Genomic DNA, 21,429 nt, shown 5'->3' with positions numbered 1-21,429 from the left:
CACACAAAATTCTGGCACAACTCAGCAGATCAGGCAGCATCTGTAGTGAGGAATAAATTGTCGATGTTTCAGCCCATGTCCTCTCATCAGGACTGGAAAAGAAGGGGGAAGAAGCCAGAATAAAAAGGCACCTTCACTCCGTCTCTTCCCTCTAACAGTAACCAGAACTGTACACAACACTCCAGGTGCAATAGAGACAGGTTGATCGTCTTGGAGACCAGTGAATGAGCTTGGCAGTGCGTCCAGGACACAGGGGTGTACCACTTGTCTGGGAATTGAGTCTCAGGCTTAGGTGACTTTGCTTCTGTTACCTCAGGAGGTTCAACAGTAGTTTCCTGTTAGTTCTGAAGATTAGCTCCACTCTAGTGGGAGGTACTGCCGTGAGAAAAGTTAAAAGAACCAGCCTTGTGTGACATCAGTCTTCACTGAGATTGGTTTTGTTGTGGGTCTGTTACCTTCAATAACCAGTGCATTGATGAGACCATATCCAGAGAACAGTATGTAGCACAGGTCTCCCTATTGAAGGGAGGAGTTAGCTGCAAAGGGAGCAATTCAGAGATTTATTAAATCATCAGGAATGTGAGCATAACTTGTAATGGGCAAGGTTAGAAAGGCTAGGCTTGGATCTCTAGAAGTTCAGAGGAAATTTAATTGCAAAATATGGGATTCTGAGGGTCTTGACAGTATGGACGTTAAGAGTATGTTTCTATTTGTAAAAAGCCTCGAAACAGGAAATCATTGTTCAAATATATGCAGTAGCCTGTTTAACACAGAGAAGTGTTTTTTTGTTTCTTTTTGAAGGTTTTGTACATCTTTTCCTCAAAAGAAGGTTGAAGCTAAATCTTTCAATACTTTTAACACAAAGATTTTTAAAAATGCTCAATGATCTATGAGTAAGAGGCTACTGAAGGTACACGGAAATGGGCAGTTATCCTGTAGTCAACTCCATCTTCCTTGGAATACATCCAATTCTACTTTCAAGGCAGGGATCTATTTTCTAATGCATATAGATTAAAAAGTGCACTCCCAAAATGTACAGTTGCAGGAGGTACTCTGTACCCTGAAATAAAGTTAAGCTTCAATATCTAGAGTGTAGAAGAATGTGCTGATATTATTGAGATGTACAAGATTCAGGGGCAGCATGGAATGAGAGGTTGTTTCATCTGACTAGAGTCTAGAACAAGGAGTTGACTATTCAGGACTGAAGGAGGAAAAACCAAAGGCAGTGAACCTGTAGAATTCTCCCCTCAGCTGTAGCTGGTTTGTAAGCTGGTAGAATGGCTAAACACAATCCCATCACTGTGAACCACAGTATATTTGATCCAAAAACAGGTTTATATAAATGATTTGTGTGCTAATATTTACTTGATTTATTACCTGCAGAATTGGACATATTTTGTGTCCTGACAGAAGGCTGCTACATGGTCTGTGACATTATTGACCATCCGTGTGTTTCCCTCACAGATTACCCGTCGTTTTCTCCTGCTCTGCAACCGCTGAGGGAGAGGTGAACTTCAATGTCGTATGTGATGTGAAGACAAAGGTGGCACCCCTGAACTTAAATGTAAAGATGCATGTTTACAGCATGAATGTTGTAGTGAAGTGTGAAGCCAGTGATGGGACTGTGACTGAACTCAATCAACAGAGTGTCAATGAGATTGCTTTTGGAGAGGTTAGTACTGAATGACACCAGCACAACTCATTACTGTACGATCTGAGGAACCATTCTAACATCTCTTCCAACACCCACTGCAAGGAAATATTTTCTAGGAAAGTTGAGGCCTGCATCATCTATAGGGAATCAGACTTACCTTTTATAATTTTGCATGCCAACCTATGGATGCAGCGGTAACTTCAAATTTCAAGTAGGGACACATCACAGGTGTTAAAGTGTGTGTACAAGTTCATGGAGAAGACAAAAAAAATTAACATTTTTGAGTTAGTACTTTAGCAATAAAGGTCTAACCTGGGTATTTTATAGAATAGAAACAGTGTGAATTTTGAGTTTATCACAAAAGGGACCTGTGTTGCTGGAATTTCAGAGGGTAATGGGTTGCTGCAGATAGTGACAGATTGGAGCCATAGGGCTTACACTGAGAATGGTGTGAGATAGTTGCAGAATATGCCTCATGCAGTGACTGGGGCTATACTAACCAGTGAGGCTTTGCTCCTCAGCCTCTCCTATACAATTCTACTTCCCTACTGGAAACTACAGCTTCTGCAACAGTTGGTAACTGTATTCCCGTAAAATTCTTTTGCAGGTGTTGTTAAACATATTATAAACCAGCACATTGGAACCTGGCTGTGTGAAAATTTGACCTAAGAGAGTTTTAAGAAAAAAAGCCTTGTTTGATGCCAGTAAACCCTAACTTGTACCAAACAATGCATACAAAAGTGTCATCCTTAGCTGATACTGTGTTTTCTTGCTCCTGGAATCTAGTGGACTTCTCAGAATTATCACAGACAGGTGTATCATGAACCTGTTTATCCCCTCACTAGATGGCAGTTGATCTGTATTTTAGCTCCAGCTATCAAGTGTTCAATACTGCAGGGAGTTTCACATTTCCAATGATCTTTCTAAGTAATATAGATGAGCAGTTAAGGTAATAATTATAGAGTCATATACAGTTACAACATAGAAATAGGACTTTCAGCCCGCCCCACCAACTTGGTGCCAATCATTAACCACCCTTTTATACCAATCCTATCCTAATCCCATTTTATTCTCCCCACATTCCCATTGACTCCCACAGATTCCACCCCTCATCCACATGCTAGATGCAATTCAGAATGAGAATCAGGTTTAGTACCACTGGCATATTGTATGTCGTGAAATCTTTTGTTTTGCAGCAGCAGTATGTTGCAATATATAGTAGAAAAACTCTTTGTTCCAATAAGAAATATGTATAATTAAATTAAATGTACCAAAAAGAGAGAGCGAAAAAGGAAAAACATAGTGAGGTAGTATACATGGGTTCATTGCCCATTCAAAAATCTAGTGGCATGGAGCTTAGCTTTTCCTAAGATGTTGGGTATGCCTTCAGGCTTCTGTACCTCCTTTTTAATGGTAGCAATGAGAAGAGAATCCTTAATGCTGCCTTTTTGAGGCTCCACCTTTTGAAAATGTCCTCAGTGATGGGGAGTCTAGTGCCATGATGAAGGTGGCTGGGTTTGCAACATTCTGCAACTTCTGCCAATGTGCAGTGGCCTCCATACTAGACAGTGATGCAACAAGTCGGTACAAAAAGGCAGCGGGAGAGCACCCGAGGATTTCCAGCGGGAAGGCATTTTGAGTTCTCGGGGGAAGGGAGAGGCCAGACTGTGCAGGCGCGTGACGTCAGCCAGTTGAGCGCGAACAGTTTATAAAGAAGGCAGCCATTTCCAGCGGGCAGCGCTGGGAGCAGGCAGCTGAGTGAGGGGCAGCAGAGTGAAAGGGTTTTGGCTCCACGGGCTTCGGCGGTAACGGGACGAGGCGAGGCAGTTGTTGATTGCAAAAGGAAGTAGTATGTGTGTGAGGCCGGTTTTCTGTAGTCGGTGTCAGATGTGGGAGGTCCTGGAGTCTCTTGTGTCCCGGACGGCCACATCTGCACCCGGTGCATTGAGCTGCAACCCCTAAGGGACTATGTTAGGGAACTGGAGATGCAACTCGATGACCTTCATCTGGTCAGGGAGAGTGAAGAGGTGATAAAGAGGGGTTACAGACAGGTGGTCACTCCAGGGCCATGTGGGACAGAGAAGTGGGTCACAGTCAGGAGAGGGAAGGGGAAGAGTCAAGTACTAGAGAGTACCCCTGTACCCCTTGACAATAAGTACTCCTGTTTGAGTACTTTTGGGGGGGACAGCCTACCTGGGGGAAGCAACAGTGGCCGTGCCTCTGGCACAGAGCCTGGCCCTGTGGCTCAGAAGGGTAGGGAAAGGAAGAGGAAAGCAGTAGTGATAGGGGACTCTATAGTCAGGGGTTCAGACAGGCGATTCTGTGGATGCAGGAAAGAAACTCAGATGGTAGTTTGCCTCCTAGGTGCCAGGGTCCAGGGATGTTTCTGATCACATCCAAGGTATCCTGCGGTGGGAGGGAGAACAGCCAGAGGTTGTGGTACATATTGGTACCAATGACATGGGTAGGAAAAGGGAAGAGGTCCTGAAAGAAGACTACAGGGAGTTAGGAAGGAAGTTGAAAAGCAGGATCTCAAAGGTAGTAATCTCAGGATTACTGCCTGTGCCATGTGACAGCGAGAAAAGGAATAGAATGAGGTAGAGGATAAATGCATGGCTGAAGGAATGGAGCAGGGGGCAGGGATTCAGATTTCTGGATCATTGGGACCTCTTTTGGGGAGGGTGTGACCTGTACAAAAAGGACAGGCTGCACTTGATTCCCAGGGGGACCAATATTCTGGCGGGCAGATTTGATAGAGCTGTTGGGGAGGGTTTAAACTAGTTTAGCAGGGGGGTGGGAATCAGAATGAGTTAGGGTCCGGTCCAGAACCCGCCTTCCGGCTCTTGCTCCGGTCTGCGGACTCCGGACTCCGGGACTTGCAGCCAGCCCTCCTGTCACCCGGAGCCATTGGATCATCTTGGCTTAAGGACGTACACCTGTCACCTATTAGGGGGCAGGTGTTTATAAGGGGCTCAGGGACTGAGCCTAGTTATGGGGGTCGTCCTGCTCTGAACCTGGTTTGTTTGCTCTGAATCCTGTTCTGCCTGGTTCGTCTTGTTTTCCCGCTTCTCTCGCGTGTGCTGGTCCTGCTGTTCTGCCGTATTTGCCTTGCCCGTGCTGTGCTGTCTGCTTGCTTCGCCCTATTTACCGGTGTATCCCGGTTGTCCTGCTGCGCACCCTGGACCCAGCTCCCTTCTGTTCTCTTGCCTCCGTTGGGTAAGCTAGGCCATTGCCGTTACCTCTCGGGTGGTTCTGCTCCTTCCTGTCCCTTGCCTCCGTCAGGGAAACTAGGCTGTCTGCCATTGCCTGGTGGAGGGACTCCATTCCTTTCCGTACCCCTCACCTCTGATGGGTTCTGCCCCGCACCTGGCCAAGTGTCCGCACCTTGTCCAGGCATCCGTGTTTCCGCCTGGGAGGCGGCCCTGCCTGGGATCCATGCGGCCCACCCTGAGGACTCCAATCCTTTCCACCCATTGCTCCCTATGGGTCATGCCCACACCTACCCAGGTGTTCCACGTCTTGCCTGGGCCTTTGTGTTCTTTCCTGGGAGGCGGCCCTGCCCCAGGGAGCTCTCCTGCCTGCTTGAACTCTGGGATCCAGTCCCGCCTGCATTTCCCCTTACACGCCACGGCATCCCCATCCTGTCCTACTCCTAGTACTTCAGTGCCTGCGTCCTCCATTCCTGTCCCCCCTCGTGACAGAACGTGAGTGCAGGGATTAAGGTAGAAGGACAAGGGCATGATGCTAAGAGTTCTGAGTTGATGAGGAAGGACAGGCAGGAGACGAAACATAATTGTAGCCAGTTAAAGGGGTTGAAATCGCAGCAAGAGGCTGAGAGGGAAGAGGTAAAAGAAGCTCGGAGAGAAGCTGTTTTTTTAACTGATTGTGGCGAAGAGGCTAGACTGTGCAGGCACGTGACGTAGCGCGCCAAAGCTTTAAAAAGAAAGACCACCATATACAGCGGCCATCGTTGTAGCGGCCATCGTCGTAGTGGACTGAGGCAGAGTAGGTCAGCTTTGGCTCAATCAGGCTTCAGTGAGGTTTGAACGGGGCACAACTGCGCAAGCGCATGAAAGTCGGCCCGTGAGGCAGCGGGAGAATTTAAAAAGCGAGCAGAGGCTGACTACGAGCTCCACTCCAGGTGAGGTAAAGCCGGGTAAGCTCCTTTAATTAATCTAATTAGCTTAGGAGTAGGTAATGCAGGCAGCAGTTAGGGCAGTCGAGTGCTCCGTTTGCAGTATGTGGGAAGTCAGGGTGAGCACAGCTGTCCCTGATGACTACACCTGCAAAAGGTGCGTCCAGCTGCAGCTCCTGACAAACCATGTTAGGGAACTGGAGCTGGAGCTGGATGAACTTCAGATCATTCGGGAGGCAGAGGCAGAAATAGACAGGAGTTTCAGGGAGATAGTCACCCCTAGGAGTCAGGAGACAGGTAGCCTGGTGATTGTCAGGGAAGGGAAGGGGAATAGACAGGAAGAGCAGAGCACCCCTGTGGCCGTTCCCATCAACAATAAGTATACTGTTTTGGATTCTGTTGGTGGAGATGACCTACCCGGGACAAGTTGCAGTGGTTGCATCTCTGGCACTGAGACCGGACCCTCAGCTCAGAAGGGAAGGAGGGAAAAGAGGAGAGCAGTAGTGATAGGGGATTCGATAGTTAGGGGGACAGATAGGAGGCTCTGTGGAAAAGATCGAGAATCCCAGATGGTCTGTTGCCTCCCTGGTGCCAGGGTCCACGATATCTCTGATTGAGTTCTCAGTATTCTCAAGAGGGAGGGTGAGCAGCTGGATGTCGTGGTCCATGTAGGGACCAATGACCTGGGTAGGAAGAGTGAGGAGGTCCTGAAAGGTGAGTTTAGGGAGCTAGGTACCAAGTTAAAGGACAGGACCCCGAGGATAGCAGTCTTAGGATTGCTACCAGTGCCACGTGCAGGTGGGTTTAGAAATAGTAAGATAGTGCAGATCAACACATGGCTGAAGACATGGTGCAGGAGGGAGGGCTTCAGATTTACAGATAATTGGGCAGTTTTCCAGGGAAGATGGGACTTGTTCCGGTGGGACGGTTTACATCTGAACTGGAGGGGGACAGATGTTCATGCAGGTAGGTTTGCTAGGGAGGCTCCAGTGGATTTAAACTAGATACGAGGGGGGAGGGGACCCAGAGTGTAGGAACAGATGTATGGGAGAAGGAAGAAAAAGAAGACAGTAAAGTTCTTTGTACTGTTAGAGATAAACAGAGGGGAAGAGGTGGAGAATTTCTTAAATGCATTTATTTTAATGCTAGGAGCATTGTAAGAAAGGTGGATGAGCTTAGAGCATGGATTGATATCTGGAAATATGATGTTGTAGCTAGTAGTGAAACATGGTTGCAGGAGGGGTGTGATTGGCAACTAAATATTCCTGGATTTCATTGCTTCAAGTGTGATAGAATTGAAGGGACAAGAGGGGGAGGTGTTGCATTACTTGTCAGAGAAAATATTACAGCAGTGCTCTGGCAGGATAGATTAGAGGGCTCATCTAGGGAGACTATTTGGATGGAATTGAGAAATGGGGAAGGTGTAGTAACACTTATAGGGGTGTATTATAGACCACCTAATGGGGAGTGAAAACTGGAGGAGCAAATTTGCAAGGAGATAGCAGATATCTGTAGTAAGCACAAGGTTGTGATAGTGGGAGATTTTAATTTTCCATACAAAGACTGGGAAGCCCATACTGTAAAAGGGGTGGATGGTTTGGAGTTTGTAAAATGTGTGAAGGATAGTTTTTTGCAGCAATATATAGAGGTACCAACTATAGAAAGGGCAGTGTTGGATCTCCTGTTAGGGAATGGAATAGGTCAGGTGACAGAGGTATGTGTTGGGGAGCACTTTGGGTCCAGTGATCACAATACCATTAGTTTCAATATAATTATGGAGAAGGATAGGACTGGACACAGGGTTGAGATTTTTGATTGGAGAAAGGCTAACTTTGAGGAGATGCAAAAGGATTTAGGAGTGGATTGGGACAATTTGTTCTATGGGAAGGATGTAATAGAGAAATGGCGGTCATTTAAAGGTGAAATTTTGAGGGTACAGAATCTTTATGTTCCTTTTAGGTTGAAAGGAAAGGTTAAAAGTTTGAGAGAGCCATGGTTTTCAAGGGATATTGGAAACTTGGTTAGGAAAAAGAGAGATATCTAATATAGGCAGCATGGAGTAAATGAGGTGCTTGAGGATTATAAAGAATGTAAGAAGAATCTTAAGAAAGAAATTAGAAAAGTTAAAAGAAGATAAGAGGTTGCTTTGACAAGTAAGGTGAAAATAAATCCAAAGGGTTTCTACAGTCATATTAATAGCAAAAGGATAGTGAGGGATAAAATTGTTCCCTTAGAGAATCAGAGTGGACAGCTCTTTGTGGAGCCGAAAAAGATGGGGGAGATTTTGAACAATTTCTTTTCTTTGGTATTCACTAAGGAGAAGGATATTGAATTGTGTAAGGTGTGGGAAACAAGTAGGGAAGTTATGGAAACTATGACAATTAAAGAGGAGGAAGTAATGGTGCTTTTAAGGAATATAGAAGTGCGTAAATCTCTGGGGCCTGACAGGATATTCCCTAGGACCTTGAAGGAGGTTAGTGTAGAAATAGCAGGGGCTCTGACAAAATATTTCAAATGTCATTAGAAACAGGGATGGTGCTGGAGGATTGGCGTATTGCTCCTGTGGTTCCATTGTTTAAAAAGGGTTCTAAGAGTGAACCTAGCAATTATAGGCCTGTCAGTTTGACGTCAGTGGTGGGTAAATTAATGGAAAGTATTCTTAGAGATGGTATATATAATTATCTGGATAGACAGGGACTGATTAGAAATAGTCAACATGGATTTGCGTGTGGAAGGTCATGTTTGACAAATCTTATTGAATTTTTTGAAGAGGTTACAGGAAAGTTGACAAGGGCAAAGCAGTGGATGTTGTCAATATGGACTTCAGTAAGGCCTTTGACAAGGTTCCACACGGAAGGTTAGTTAGGAAGGTTCAATTGTTAGGTATTAATATTGAAGTAGTAAAATGGATTCAATGGTGGATGGATGGGAGATGCCAGAGAGTAGTGGTGGATAACTGTTTGTCAGACTGGAGACCTGTTACTAGTGGTGTGCCTCAAGGATCTGTGCTGGGTCCAATGTTGTTTGTCATATACATTAATGAGCTGGATGATGGGGTGGTAAATTGGATTAGTAAGTATGCAGATGATACAAAGGTATCATTAGAAACAGGGATACAAAGGTTGTGTATAATGAAGTAGGTTTTCAAAGCTTGCAGAGAGATCTAGGCCAGTTAGAAGAGTGGGCTGAACAATGGCAGATGGAGTTTAATGCTGATAGGTGTGAGGTGCTACATTTTGTTAGGAATAATCCAAATAGGACATACATGGTAAATGGTAGGGCATTGATGAATGCAGTAGAACAGAGAGATCTAGGAATAATGGTGCATAGTTTCCTGAAGGTGGAATCTCATGTGGATAGGGTGGTGAAGAAAGCTTTTGGTATGTTGGCCTTTATAAATCAGAGCATTGAGTATAGGAGTTGGGATGTAATGTTAAAATTGTACAAGGCATTGGTAAGGCTGAATTTGGAGTATTGTGTACAGTTCCGGTCACCGAATTATAGGAAAGATGTCAACAAAATAGAGAGAATAGAGAAGATTTACTAGACTGTTACCTGGGTTTCAGCACCTAAGTTACAGAGAAAGGTTGAACAAGTTAGGTCTTTATTCTTTGGAGCATAGAAGGTTGAGGGGGTACTTGATAGAGGTATTGAAAATTGAGGGGGATAGATAGAGTTGACGTGGATAGGCTTTTTCCATTGAGAGTGGGGAGATTCAAATAAGAGGACCTGAGTTGAGAGTTAGGGGGCAAAAGTTTAGGGGTAACATGAGGGGGAATTTCTTTAATCAGAGAGTGGAGGCTGTGTGGAATGAGCTTCCAGTAGAAGTGGTAGAGGCAGGTTCAGTATTGTCATTTAAAATAAAATTGGATAGGTATATAAACAGGAAAGGAATGGAGGGTTATGGGCTGAGTGCGGGTCAGTGGGATGAGGTGAGAGGAAGTGTTCGGCACAGACTAGAAGGGCCAAGATGGCCTGTTTCTGTGCTGTAATTGTTATATGGTTATAAAGGGGTTGAAGTGTGTCTATTTCAATGCTAGGAATATTAGGAACAAGGAGGATGAACTTAGAGCATGGAATAGTATGTGGAACTATGATGTTGTGGCTGTTACTGAAACTTGGTTGGAGGAAGGGCAGGATTGAATGATGCAGGTCCCGGGGTTCAGGTGTTTTAGAAGGAATAGGATGAGAGGTAGAAAAGTGGAGTGGGGGAGTAGCATTATAGATAGGGAGGACACTGCAGAGGGAGTGTCCACTGAGTCGGTCTGGGTGGAAGTCAGAAATAAGAAGGGATCAATCACTATGCTGGGAGTAGTTTATAGGCCCCCAATTAGCCCTCGGGACACTGATGAGCTGAAAAACAGGCAGATTTTAGAATGGAGCAGGAAATACAGGGTAGTAGTTATGGGTGATTTCAACTTCCCTCATGTTGACTGGCACCTCCTGAGTGCAAGGAGATAGATGGGGCTGAATTTGTCAGGTGTGTTCAAGAAGGATTCCTGACACAGTATGTGGACCGGCTGATGAGAGGAGAGGCCATATTGGATCTAGTTCTGGGTAATGAACCTGGTCAGGTGACAGACCTCTTGATGGGGGAGCATTTTGGTGAGAGTGACCACAACTCCCTTAGCTTCAGCATAGCTATGGAAAGGGATAAAATCAGACAAAATAGTAAAGTGCTTAACTGGGGAAGGGCTAACTTTGAAGGGATGAGTCAGGAACTAGCGAGAGTAAATTGGAAACAGATGTTCAAAGGGGAAAGTGCAGAAGTAATGTGGGAGAAGTTAAGGGACCATTTGAGCTGGGTTCAGGATCGGTTTGTCCCACTGAGGCAAGGAAAAACTGGTAGGAAAAGGGAACCATGACTGACGAAACATGTGAGGCAACTCGTCAAGAGGAAAAAGGAAGCATATGTTAGATATAAAAAACAGGAAGTAGGAGGGGCTTATGAGTAATATAGGGTAGCCAGGAAGGAGCTAAAGAAAGGACTTAGGAGAGCTCGAAGGGGACATGAGAAGGCCTTGGCATGTAGGATTAAGGAGAGCCCCAAGGCATTCTATGCATATGTCAAGAACTGGAAGATGACAAGAATGAAGGTGGGACCGCTAATGGATAAAGAGGGCAACATGTGCCTGGAGGTGGAGGAGGTTGGGGAGGTCCTCAATGAATACTTTGCTTAGGTATTCACAAGTGAAAAGGACCTTGATCAGGGTGAGGTCGAAATAGGACAGGCCTGTGTGCTAGACAATGTGGAGGTTAAGGAAGAAGAAGTGTTGGATCTTCTTAAAAACAGCAAGACTGATGTCCGTAGAGCCGGACATGATATACCCCAGGTTGCTGTGAGAAGTGAGAGAAGAGATCGCTGGAGCAGGAGCTATGATCTTTGAATCCTCTTTGGTTACAGGGGAAGTGCCGGAGGACTGGAGAATGACAAATATAATTCCCTTGTTTAAAAAAGGTAATGGGGGAATCCTGGGAACTATAGACCGATGAGTCTTACGTCAGTGATCTGCAAACTACTGGAAAGGTTTCTTCAGGATAGGATCTACGAGCATTTGGAGAAGCACAGTCTAATCATGGATAGTCAATATGGCTTTAAAAGGAAGATTGTGCCTCACAAGCCTGATTGAGTTTTTTGAAGAGGTAACAAAAGAAATTGATGAGGATAGGGCAGCAGATGTGGTCTACATGGACTTTAGCAAGGCATTTGACAAGGTCCCTCTCGAGAGACTCATCCAGAAAGTCATGAGGCATGGGATAAATGGAACCTTGGCTGTTTGGATTAAAAATTGGCTTAAAGGAAGAAAGCAGAGGGTAGTTGTGGAAGGAAGGTATTCTGCCTGGAGGTCGGTGACTAGTGAAGTTCTGCAGGGATCTGTCCTGGGACCCCTGCTATTTGTGATTTTTATAAATGACCTGGATGTCGAGGCGGAAGGATGGGTGAGTAAGTTTGCAGATAACACGAAGATTGGTGGAGTTGTGGATAGAGGTGCAGGTTGTTGAAGGTTACAAGAGGATATAAACAGGCTGCAGAGTTGGGCAGAAAAATGGCAGATGGAGTTCAATCCAGATAAGTGTGAGCTGATGCATTTTGGAAGAACAAACCAGAAGACTGAGTACAGGATTAATGGTCAGTTACTTAAGAGTGTGGATGAACAAAGGGACCTTGGGGTTCAAATCCATATATCTCTCAAGGTTGCTGCGCAGGTTGATAGGGTAGTTAAGAAGGCCTATGGGATGCTAGGCTTCATTAACAGGGGGATTGCGTTCATGAATCACGTTGCAACTCTACAAATCTCTGGTGAGACCGCACTTAGAGTATTGTGTTCAGTTCTGGTCACCTCATTATAGGAAGGATGTGGAAGCTATGGAGAGGGTGCAGAGGAGATTTACCAAGATGTTGCCTGGTTTGGAGTACAAGTCATATGAAGCAAGGTTAGCAGAGCTGGGACTTTTCTCTTTGGAGTGTAGAAGAATGAGAGGGGACTTGATAGAGGACCACAAGATTATGAGAGGCATAGATAGGGTGGATAGCCAGTACCTGTTTCCCAGGGCACCAATAGCAAACACCAGAGGGCATATGTACAAAGTTAAGGGAGGGAAGTTTAGGGGAGACATCAGGGGTAAGTTTTTTACACCGAGGGTTGTGAGTACCTGGGATGACTTGCCAGGGATGGTGGTGGAAGCTAAAACATTAGGGGTATTTAAGAGCCTCTTGGACAGGCACATGGATGAAAGAAAAATAGAGGGTTAAGGGGTAGTGTGGGTTTAGTACTTTTTTTAAAGGATTATATGGGTTGATACAACATGGAGGGCTGAAGGGCCTGTACTGTGCTGTAATGTTCTATGGTTCTAAGATAAAATGCTTTCTTCAGTACATCTGTAGAAATTTGTAACAGTCTTTGGTGACCTACCAGGTGCCCTCAAACTCCTAATGAAATATAGCTGCTGTCATGCCTTCTTTGTAATTGCATCAATTTGTTGGACCTAAGATAGATCCTCTGAGATGTTGACACCAGGAACTATAAACTGCTCACCCTTTCCATTGCTGATCCCTTGATGAAGACTGGTGTGTGTTCCCTCATCTTCCACTTCCTGGTCCATAACCAATTCCTTGGTCTTACTGACGTTGAGTGCAAGGTTGTTATTTCAAAACCACTCAAGCAACTGATCTATCTTACTCCTGTACGCCTCATCATCACATGAAATTCTGCAACAATAGATATGAAATTGGCTGATTTATAGGTGACATGTGAGCTGTGCCTAGCCACACAATCATGAGTATAGAGAGAGTAGACCACTGGGCTAAGAATGCATCCTTGAGGTGCATCAGTGCTGATTGTCAGGGAGGAGGGGATGTTAAAAAAAGATCTGGTGCTTTCCCAACTTAAATGAAAAATAAATTCTTTCTGGGCTTCAAGCCAGGTAAAGGTATTGATTATGACCGACATTTCACTGATAGACTCTGCCATCTTTAGGCATGATGCTTGGGCAAATATGTTTATATCCCCATTTTCTGTCTTCCTGATTGGTTAGTTATCACACAATCAGGTTTCCGTTCTCCCTCCTTGCTTACAATCAAATTACAGCTAGACCTTCATCTTTGTTAAAATTCTTTTCCTCTACTTTCATTTCAATGGCTTCCCTTACCAGATGGCCCCAACAGCCATTGGCGTGACACAATAGTTTTGTGCCGTCAAAGTCAATACCATGGCGATTGTGAATGCAGTGATCTGCTGATTTCTCTGTGCCCCTTGATACAGGTTTCCACCAAGCATTCCGTCTGGCCAATGTACATTGCTCTGCATTCACTGGGAATCCTGTAAATGACAGTGGACCTGAATCCCAGGTCAGCTTTGACCCATAAAAGCTGTGACTTTAGCTTCCTTATGGGTTTGTAGATGGTATTAACCCAGTATTTAGAAACATAGAAAACCTACAGCACAATACAGGCCCTTTGGCCCACAAAGCTGTGCCAAACATGGCATTACCTTAGAAGTTACCTAGGGTTATCCATAGCCCTCTACTTTTCTGAGCTCCATGTCCAGGAGTCTCTTAAAAGACCCTATTGTATCTGCCTCCACCATCGTTGCTGGCAGCCCATTCCACTCACTCACCACTCTGAGTAAAAAATTTACCCCTGACATCTCCTCTGTACCTACTTCCCAGCACCTTAAATCTGTGTCCTCTTGTAGCAACCATTTCAGCCCTGGGAAAAAGCCTCTGACTATCCACACGATCAATGCCTCTCATTATCTTGTACACCTCTATCAGGTCACCTCTTATCCTCCGTCGCTCCAAGGAGAAAAGGCCGAGTTCACTCAACCTATTCTCATAAGGCATGCTCCCCAATCCAGACAACACCCTTGTAAATCTCCTCTGCACCCTTTCTATGGCTTCCATGTCCTTCCTGTAGTGAGGCGACCAGAACTGAGCACAGTACTCCAAGTGGGGTCTGACCAGTGTCCTATATAGCTGCAACATTACCTCTCGGCTCCTAAACTCGATCTCACAACTGATGAAGGCCAGTGAACCATATGCTTCCTTAACCACAGAGTCAATCTTTCTTCAAGGTTGTGGAAATATAGGGAAGACAGGCAGTAACAACGGGTTCCTCCTTGTTGTTTGGTTTCCTGGTTTCTTTATCAGCCCTTTTAAGGGCCTGATTGATTTTCCTTTACCTTGTAGCCCGGGGTGGACAACCTTTTACATTCCATGTGTCAATTTTTTCACGCACGAGTTCAGATGCACCATACAACTCTTGTACCCCCGTTCAATTCTTGTGAAAATATGTTAATATAGACATATTTAGCATTTTTACATGATATATTGATTTAATATAAAACAAGATAAACATTTCTTACCTTAATGAGACTTTTAACAAATATATTTTGTCTTCTGTTGATTTCTTCCTTTTTCTTAATCACATATTCTTTCCCCAACTCAGACCCAAGCACTAGCTTCAGTTTTCCTTCTATTTCAGTCTGATGTTGTGTTTTATAGTGTCTATTAGATCATGTCTTCTATTATGTGAGAAAGTGTTTTCACAAACAATGCACAATGGTTTTCCTGACAGACCCGCTACAAATAAGAACTGATTTTCCCACTGTTCATTGAATTCACGCTTACCATCACTTTCTGCTTTTCTTTTGCACTGTGATGGGTAACTGAATGTAAAAACAAGGCTTCATTTTCAAAAAAGTACAAAACTGCAAATGTTCACAAAGGATGAACAAAGCACAACTTCGTAGCGCACGAGTGTCAATTGTAAACTGACTGGCAAAAACCTGTGACGCACCGCTGGTACAGACGTCTGGCGCCTCAGTATCAAACAAGTATCAAATGTGTATTGAACGGTTATGGAACGACTGCAGAACAAAAGTCCTTCTTTCCTAGTTTGACTCATTGAATATTTTTTAAATTGAAAACAGATTAATGTGAAAGAAGATAACATTTGCCAAAAGATGTGCATGAAATAATAAAATCGTTAAAAATAATTGCTGAATTTTAGATTTATTCTCAGTAAAACCCATTTCTAGCTCTAAGCTACTTGAACTCCTTTTATAAATTTTTTCTACAAATCGGTTTTTGGTTAATACTTTTTGTATGAGTAAGCTTACTTTTTTATTATCACTGGGATACAATGCGCCACAGGTTGGCCATCCCATTCTGTAGGAACATCGTGCATGATTGTCATTTCCTTGTGGAGATTCTCCAGATCCAAAATAGTTTTCTCATGATTGATCAAAGTAGAAAGAACTGCTCTACTTTGGGAGACATGATGTTAGCTGTAATTGTTGAGATACAAGTCCGTGTGAGGGAGTTTCCAATAGACATCGTCCAGGCGGCTGGCATATACAGGATTCCCTGAGAATGCAGAGCATTGTATATCGGACAGACAGGGTGCACAGTAGAAACTCACATCAAGGAGCACAGGAGCTGCACCTGTTTGGGTTACCCAGAGAAATCAGCAGTAGTGGAATACTGTATTCACAATAGCCATAGGATTGACTTTCACAGCATAGAACTACTGTGCTATAGCACTGGCTTTTGGGACTGCCTGGTAAAGGAAGCCATTGAAATAAAACTAGACAAAAGGAATTTTAACAAAGATGAAGGTCTCGCTCTAAGTAAGACCGGAATTTGATTATAAATAAAGTGGAAGAGCAGAAACCTGATTGGATGAAGACTACCCAATCGGGGGCCAGAATACAAGGGTATGAATACCACAGGATTAGACTTGCCCAGGCATCATCCCTGATGAATATGGCAGAGTTTGTCATTGAAATGTCAGTTATAATCAATACCTTTACCCAGCTTGAAGCCTGAATAGAGTTTATTCGTCAGGAGGAGATGTTATTTCTGATCTGCGCTGACTGGTGTCCCAGTGAGAAAGTCGCAAACAGAGGTGCAGAGACTCAAGTCCTGCAGCTTGTTGATTAGTACTGAGGGGACGATAAACAGCAGCCTGACGTAGGTATTGTTACATTGACATAGGTGGGTGCTATGGTAACAAAGTGGTTAGCACGACACTATTGGGGTTAAATTCTGGTACAATTTTGTAAGGAATCTGTGTATGCTCTCTCTGTGGAATGCAAGAGTTTTCTCTGTGTCTCCAGTTTTCTCCCACAGTCCAAAGGTGTGCTTGGTCATTGTAAATTGTCCCATGATTAGGTTAGGTTGACGGGGTTACTGGAGCGGTGTGATTTGACAGGCTGGAAGGGTCTACTCCTTGCTGTATTGCTAAGTAAAATTTCTAGGTGATCCAGGCTGAGTGGAGAGCCAGAGAGACTGCATCCCCTGTAGACCTATAGTGGCAATAGGTCCTTGCTTAGACAGAAGTTGATTCTGTCCTTGTCCAACTTATCAAACACTTAATCACAGTAGGTGTGAGTGGACTTGGGTGATAGTTCTTGATGCAACTCACCTTCATCTTCTTGGGCACTGTTACGATGGTCGCCCGTTTCAGACTGCAGCAGTGAGAGATTGAAGTTGACCTCCTGCCAGTTGGTTGGCACAGGTTTTCAGTGCCCTACCAGGACCTGACATCTTGCAAGGTTTACCCTCTTGAAAGATATTCTGATATCGGCATCTGAGATAGAGATCACAGGTCACCAGATGTTGTAAGGATTCGCACAGGTGTAGTTTTAAAAGTGTGCATAAAAAACATTTAGCTCATCTCAGAGTGAAGCTTCCTAGACATTTATGATGTCAGATTTTGCATTTTTGGATGCAGTGGTCTGCAAGCACTGCCTGAGTTGACGTGCATCTGATTCCGTCTCTAACTTCAATCAGGTTTGTATTTTTTTGCTTTTAAAATAGTCTTCCACAGTTCGTACCTGGACTTGTTGGATAATTCTGGATCAGCAGTCTTGAATGCCACAGATCTAGCCCTCAGCAGACTATAAATCTGCAGGTATATTCATGGCTTATGGTTTGGGTATGTCCAACATTTTCTCGAAGGGACATACTCATCCACATAGGTCTTGATGAATTCAATGATAACTGTGGCATATTGATTCAGATATGAAGATGAATCCTTGAATGTTGCCCAGTCCACTGACTCAAAGCAGCCCTGTGGGTGCTCCTACACCTCCCTTGACTATACCTTTTTGGTGCTGTGTTCTTAGTGTTTGCTTATACATCAGGAGTAGAAGTAAACAATAGACAATAGGTGCAGGAGTAGGCCATTCAGCCCTTTGAGCCAGCACTGCCATTCAATCTGATCATAGCTGATCATCGACAATCAGTACCCCGTTCCTGCCTTCTCCCCATATCCCTTGACTCCGCTAACTTTAAGAGCTGTATCTAACTCTTTATTGAAAACATCCAAAGAATTGGCCTCCACTGCCTTCTGAGGCAGAGCATTCCATAGATCCACAACTATCTGGGTGAAAACATTTTTCCTCAACTCCATTCTAAATGGCTTACCCCTTATTCTTAAGCTGTGGCCTCTGGTTCTGGACTCCCCCAACATCAGGAACATGTTTCCTGCCTCTAGCGTGTCCAATCCCTTAATAATCTTACATGTTTCAATCAGATCCCCTCTCATCCTTCTAAATTCTAGTGTATACAAGCCCAATCGCTCCAATCTTTCAACATATGACAGTCCCGCCATTCCAGGAATTAACCTCGTGAACCTATGCTGCACTCCTTCAATAGCAAGAATGTCCTTCCTCAAATTTGGAGACCAAAACTGAACACAATACTCCAGGTGGGGTCTCACCAGGGCCCTGTACAACTGCAGAAGGACCTCTTTGCTCCTATATTCAACTCCGGTTGTTATGAAGGCCAACATGCCATTAGCTTTCTTCACTGCCTGTACCTGCATGTTTACTTTCAGTGACTGATGAACAAGGACACCTAGATCTCGTTGTACTTCCCCTTTTCCTAATTTGACACCATTCAGATAGTAATCTGCCTTCCTGTTCTTGTCACCGAAGTGGATAACGTCACATTTATCCACATTAAACTGCATCTGCCCACTCACCCAACCTGTCCAAGTCACCCTGCATTCTCGTAACATCCTCCTCATATTTCACACTGTCACCCAGCTTTGTATCATCTGAAAATTTGCAAATGTTACTTTTAATCCCTTCATCTAAATCATTAATGTATATTGTAAATAGCTGCAGTCCCAGCACCGAGCCTTGCAGTGCCCCAATAGTCACTGCCGGCCATTCTGAAAAGGACTCGTTAATCCCTACTCTTTGTTTCCTGTCTGCCAACCAATTTTCTATCCATGTTAGTACCCTACCCCCAATACCATGTTCTCTAATTTTGCCCACTAATCTCCTATGTGGGACCTTATCAAAGGTTTTCTGGAAGTCCAGGTACGCTACATCCACTGGCTGTGCTTTGTCCATTTTCATAGTTACATCCTCAGGAAATTCCAGAAGATCAGTCAAGCATGATTTCCCCTTTGTAAATCCATGCTGACTCTGACCAATCCTGTTACTGCTATCCAAATGTGCCATTATTTCATCTTTTATAATTGACTCCAGCATCTTCCCCACCACTGATGTCAGGCTAACTGGTTTATAATTCCCCGTTTTCTCTCTCCCCCCTTTCTTAAAAAATGGGATAACATTAGCTACCCTCCAATCCTCAGGAACTGATCCTGAATCTATAGAACATTGGAAAATGATTACCAGTGTGTCCACAATTTCTAGAGCCACCTCCTTAAGTACCCTGGGATGCAGACCATCAGGCCCTGGGGATATATCAGCCTTCAGTCCCATCAGTCTACCCGACACCATTTTCTGCCTAATGTGAATTTCCTTCAGTTCCTCTGTTACCTTTGGTCCTCTGGCCACTATTACATCTGGGAGATTGTCTGTGTCTTCCCTAGTGAAGACAGATCCAAAGTACCTGTTCAACTCTTCTGCCATCTCCTTGTTCCCCATAATAAATTCACCCTTTTCTGCCTTCAAGGACTGAACTTTGGTCTTAACTAATTTTTTCCTCTTCACATACCTAAAGAAGCTTTTACTATCGTCCTTTATATTCTTGGCTAGCTTACCTTCGTACCTCATCTTTTCTCCCCTTTTAGTTTTTAGTGCCTTTTTAGTTTTTTCCTGTTGCTGTTTAAAAGTTTCCCAATCCTCTGGCTTCCCACTCATCTTTGCTATGATATACTTCTTCTCTTTTATTTTTATACTGTCCTTGACTTCCCTTGTCAGCCACGGTCACCCCTTACTCCCCTTAGAACCTTTCTTCCTCTTTGGAATGAACCGATCCTGCACCTTCTGTATTATTCCCAGAAATACCTGCCATTGTTCCACTGTCATCCCTGCGAGGGTATCTTTCCAGTCAACTTTGGCCAGCTCCTCCCTCATGGCTCCATAGTCCCCTTTGTTCAACTGTAATACTGGCACTTCCGATTTTCCCTTCTCCCTCTCAAATTGTAGATTAAATCTTATCATATTATGGTCACTACCTCCTAATGGCTCCTTTACATTGAGTTCCCTTATCAAATCCGGTTCATTACACAACACTAGATCCAGAATTGCCTTCTCCCTGGTAGGCTGCAGTACAAGCTGCTCTAAGAATCCATCTCGGAGTACAGCCAGGTGATCAGACTTTATCAGACTTTATAAAGTGCAGGTGTGGGATTGCACAGTATGTGTTTATGATGTTAGTAAAACAGAGGTTAAGTTCAAAGTAAATTTATTATCGAAGTTCATGTATGTCACTGTATACAATCTTGAGATTCTTCTTCCTGTGAGCATACTCAAAAAATCCATCATAGAACAGTAGCATAACAGAATCAATGAACCATTTGGGTGATCAACCAGTGTGCAAAAGACAACAAACTGTGCAAATACAAACGGAAAGAAATAATAATAATAATAATAATAAATAAATAATCAATAAATATGAGATGAAGAGTCCTTGAAACTATGTCAAGGCTTGTGGGAACATTGCAATGATGGGTCAAGTGAAGTTGAATGAAGTTGCCCCCTTTGGTTCAAGGCCTAATGGTAATAACTATTCCTGAACTTGCTGGTGTGATTTCTAAGGCTCTTGTACCACTTTCCTGATGGCAGCAGTGAGAATGGTGTGTGACCTGGCTAGTGGGGTCCTGATAATGGCTGTTGCTTTCTTTGCATCAGCGCTCTGTGTAGATGTGCTCAATGAGGGCTTTAACTGTGATGGACTGGGTTGAATTCACTACTTTTTGTAGGATTTTCTGTTCAAGGTAACTGGTGTTTCTATACCAGCCAGTCGATATACTTTCCATTACATCTGTTATGATGAATCTTTGCAAACTCCTGAGGAAACAACGGTGCTGCTGTGCTTTCTTCATAATTGCACTTCTCTGCTGTCCCTCCAAGGATGCTCTACATCTCTGATCCTACGACAAGGACTGGCTCGTGGGCATCTGTTTTCCTCCTGCCGAGTCAATGATCAACTTCTTGGTCTTGCTGACATTAAGAAGTTGTTATTGTGGAACCACTCAGCCAGATTTTCAATCTCTCTCCTATGTGCTGTTTCATCACCACCTTTGATTCCGCCTATGACACTGGTGTCATCAGCAAACTTGAATATGGCATTGGAGCTGTGCTTATCCACACAGTCATAAGTGTAAAGCAAATAGAGCTGGGAGCTAAGCACACAGCCTTGTGGCACATCTGTGCTGATGGGATTGTGTTGCCTCTCTGAACTGACTGGAGTTGTAAGTGATGAAATTGAGGATCCAATTACTTGAATGCTATTGAACTGGAAGTGTGTTAGCTCCTCTGGTTTCATAGATGAAATGCTGGTGCTAGTTGTTCGGAGACTTCTTCAAGCTGGCCTGGTTGAAATCCCCTGCGATGATAGGGATGGCAAGAGGATGCGCTGATCACAGTGCTCAGTCCTGCAGTGCCTGCCTGACATTAGCCTGAAATGGAATGTTAGCAGGAAATTCCCTTGGCAGATGAGATGTACAACTGCTAGGTGTTCCAAGTTGGATGAGCAGGACTGAGACAGATCCATCACATTTGTGTACCACAGTGACCTTATCATAATGCATACTCCACATCCTCCACCTTTAAAGGAATCAACTGACCTGTCTTTGCGGACAATGCCAATGCCATTGGGCTGTAGAGCTGCATCTGAAATGGCAGCAGTTAACTATGTTTCTGTGAAGCAAAGT

General features: G+C 44.1%; 1 protein-coding gene across 4 annotated transcripts in view; it reads left to right on the top strand.

The window, feature by feature from the left end:
• hydin (HYDIN axonemal central pair apparatus protein) overlaps positions 1–21,429 on the top strand; it is a 1,146,554-nt gene that overhangs the window by 1,024,991 nt on the left and 100,134 nt on the right. For all 4 annotated transcript variants that reach the window (XM_059992477.1, XM_059992476.1, XM_059992474.1 and 1 more), the window contains one exon: positions 1,465–1,672. In XM_059992477.1, the coding sequence (XP_059848460.1) occupies positions 1,465–1,672 (208 nt within the window). The remainder of the gene's footprint in view (positions 1–1,464; positions 1,673–21,429) is intronic.

The sequence above is a fragment of the Hypanus sabinus genome, chromosome 17 (assembly GCF_030144855.1).
Source record: "Hypanus sabinus isolate sHypSab1 chromosome 17, sHypSab1.hap1, whole genome shotgun sequence".
NCBI lineage: Eukaryota > Metazoa > Chordata > Chondrichthyes > Myliobatiformes > Dasyatidae > Hypanus > Hypanus sabinus.
This window is presented reverse-complemented; position numbering and strand designations above follow the sequence as displayed.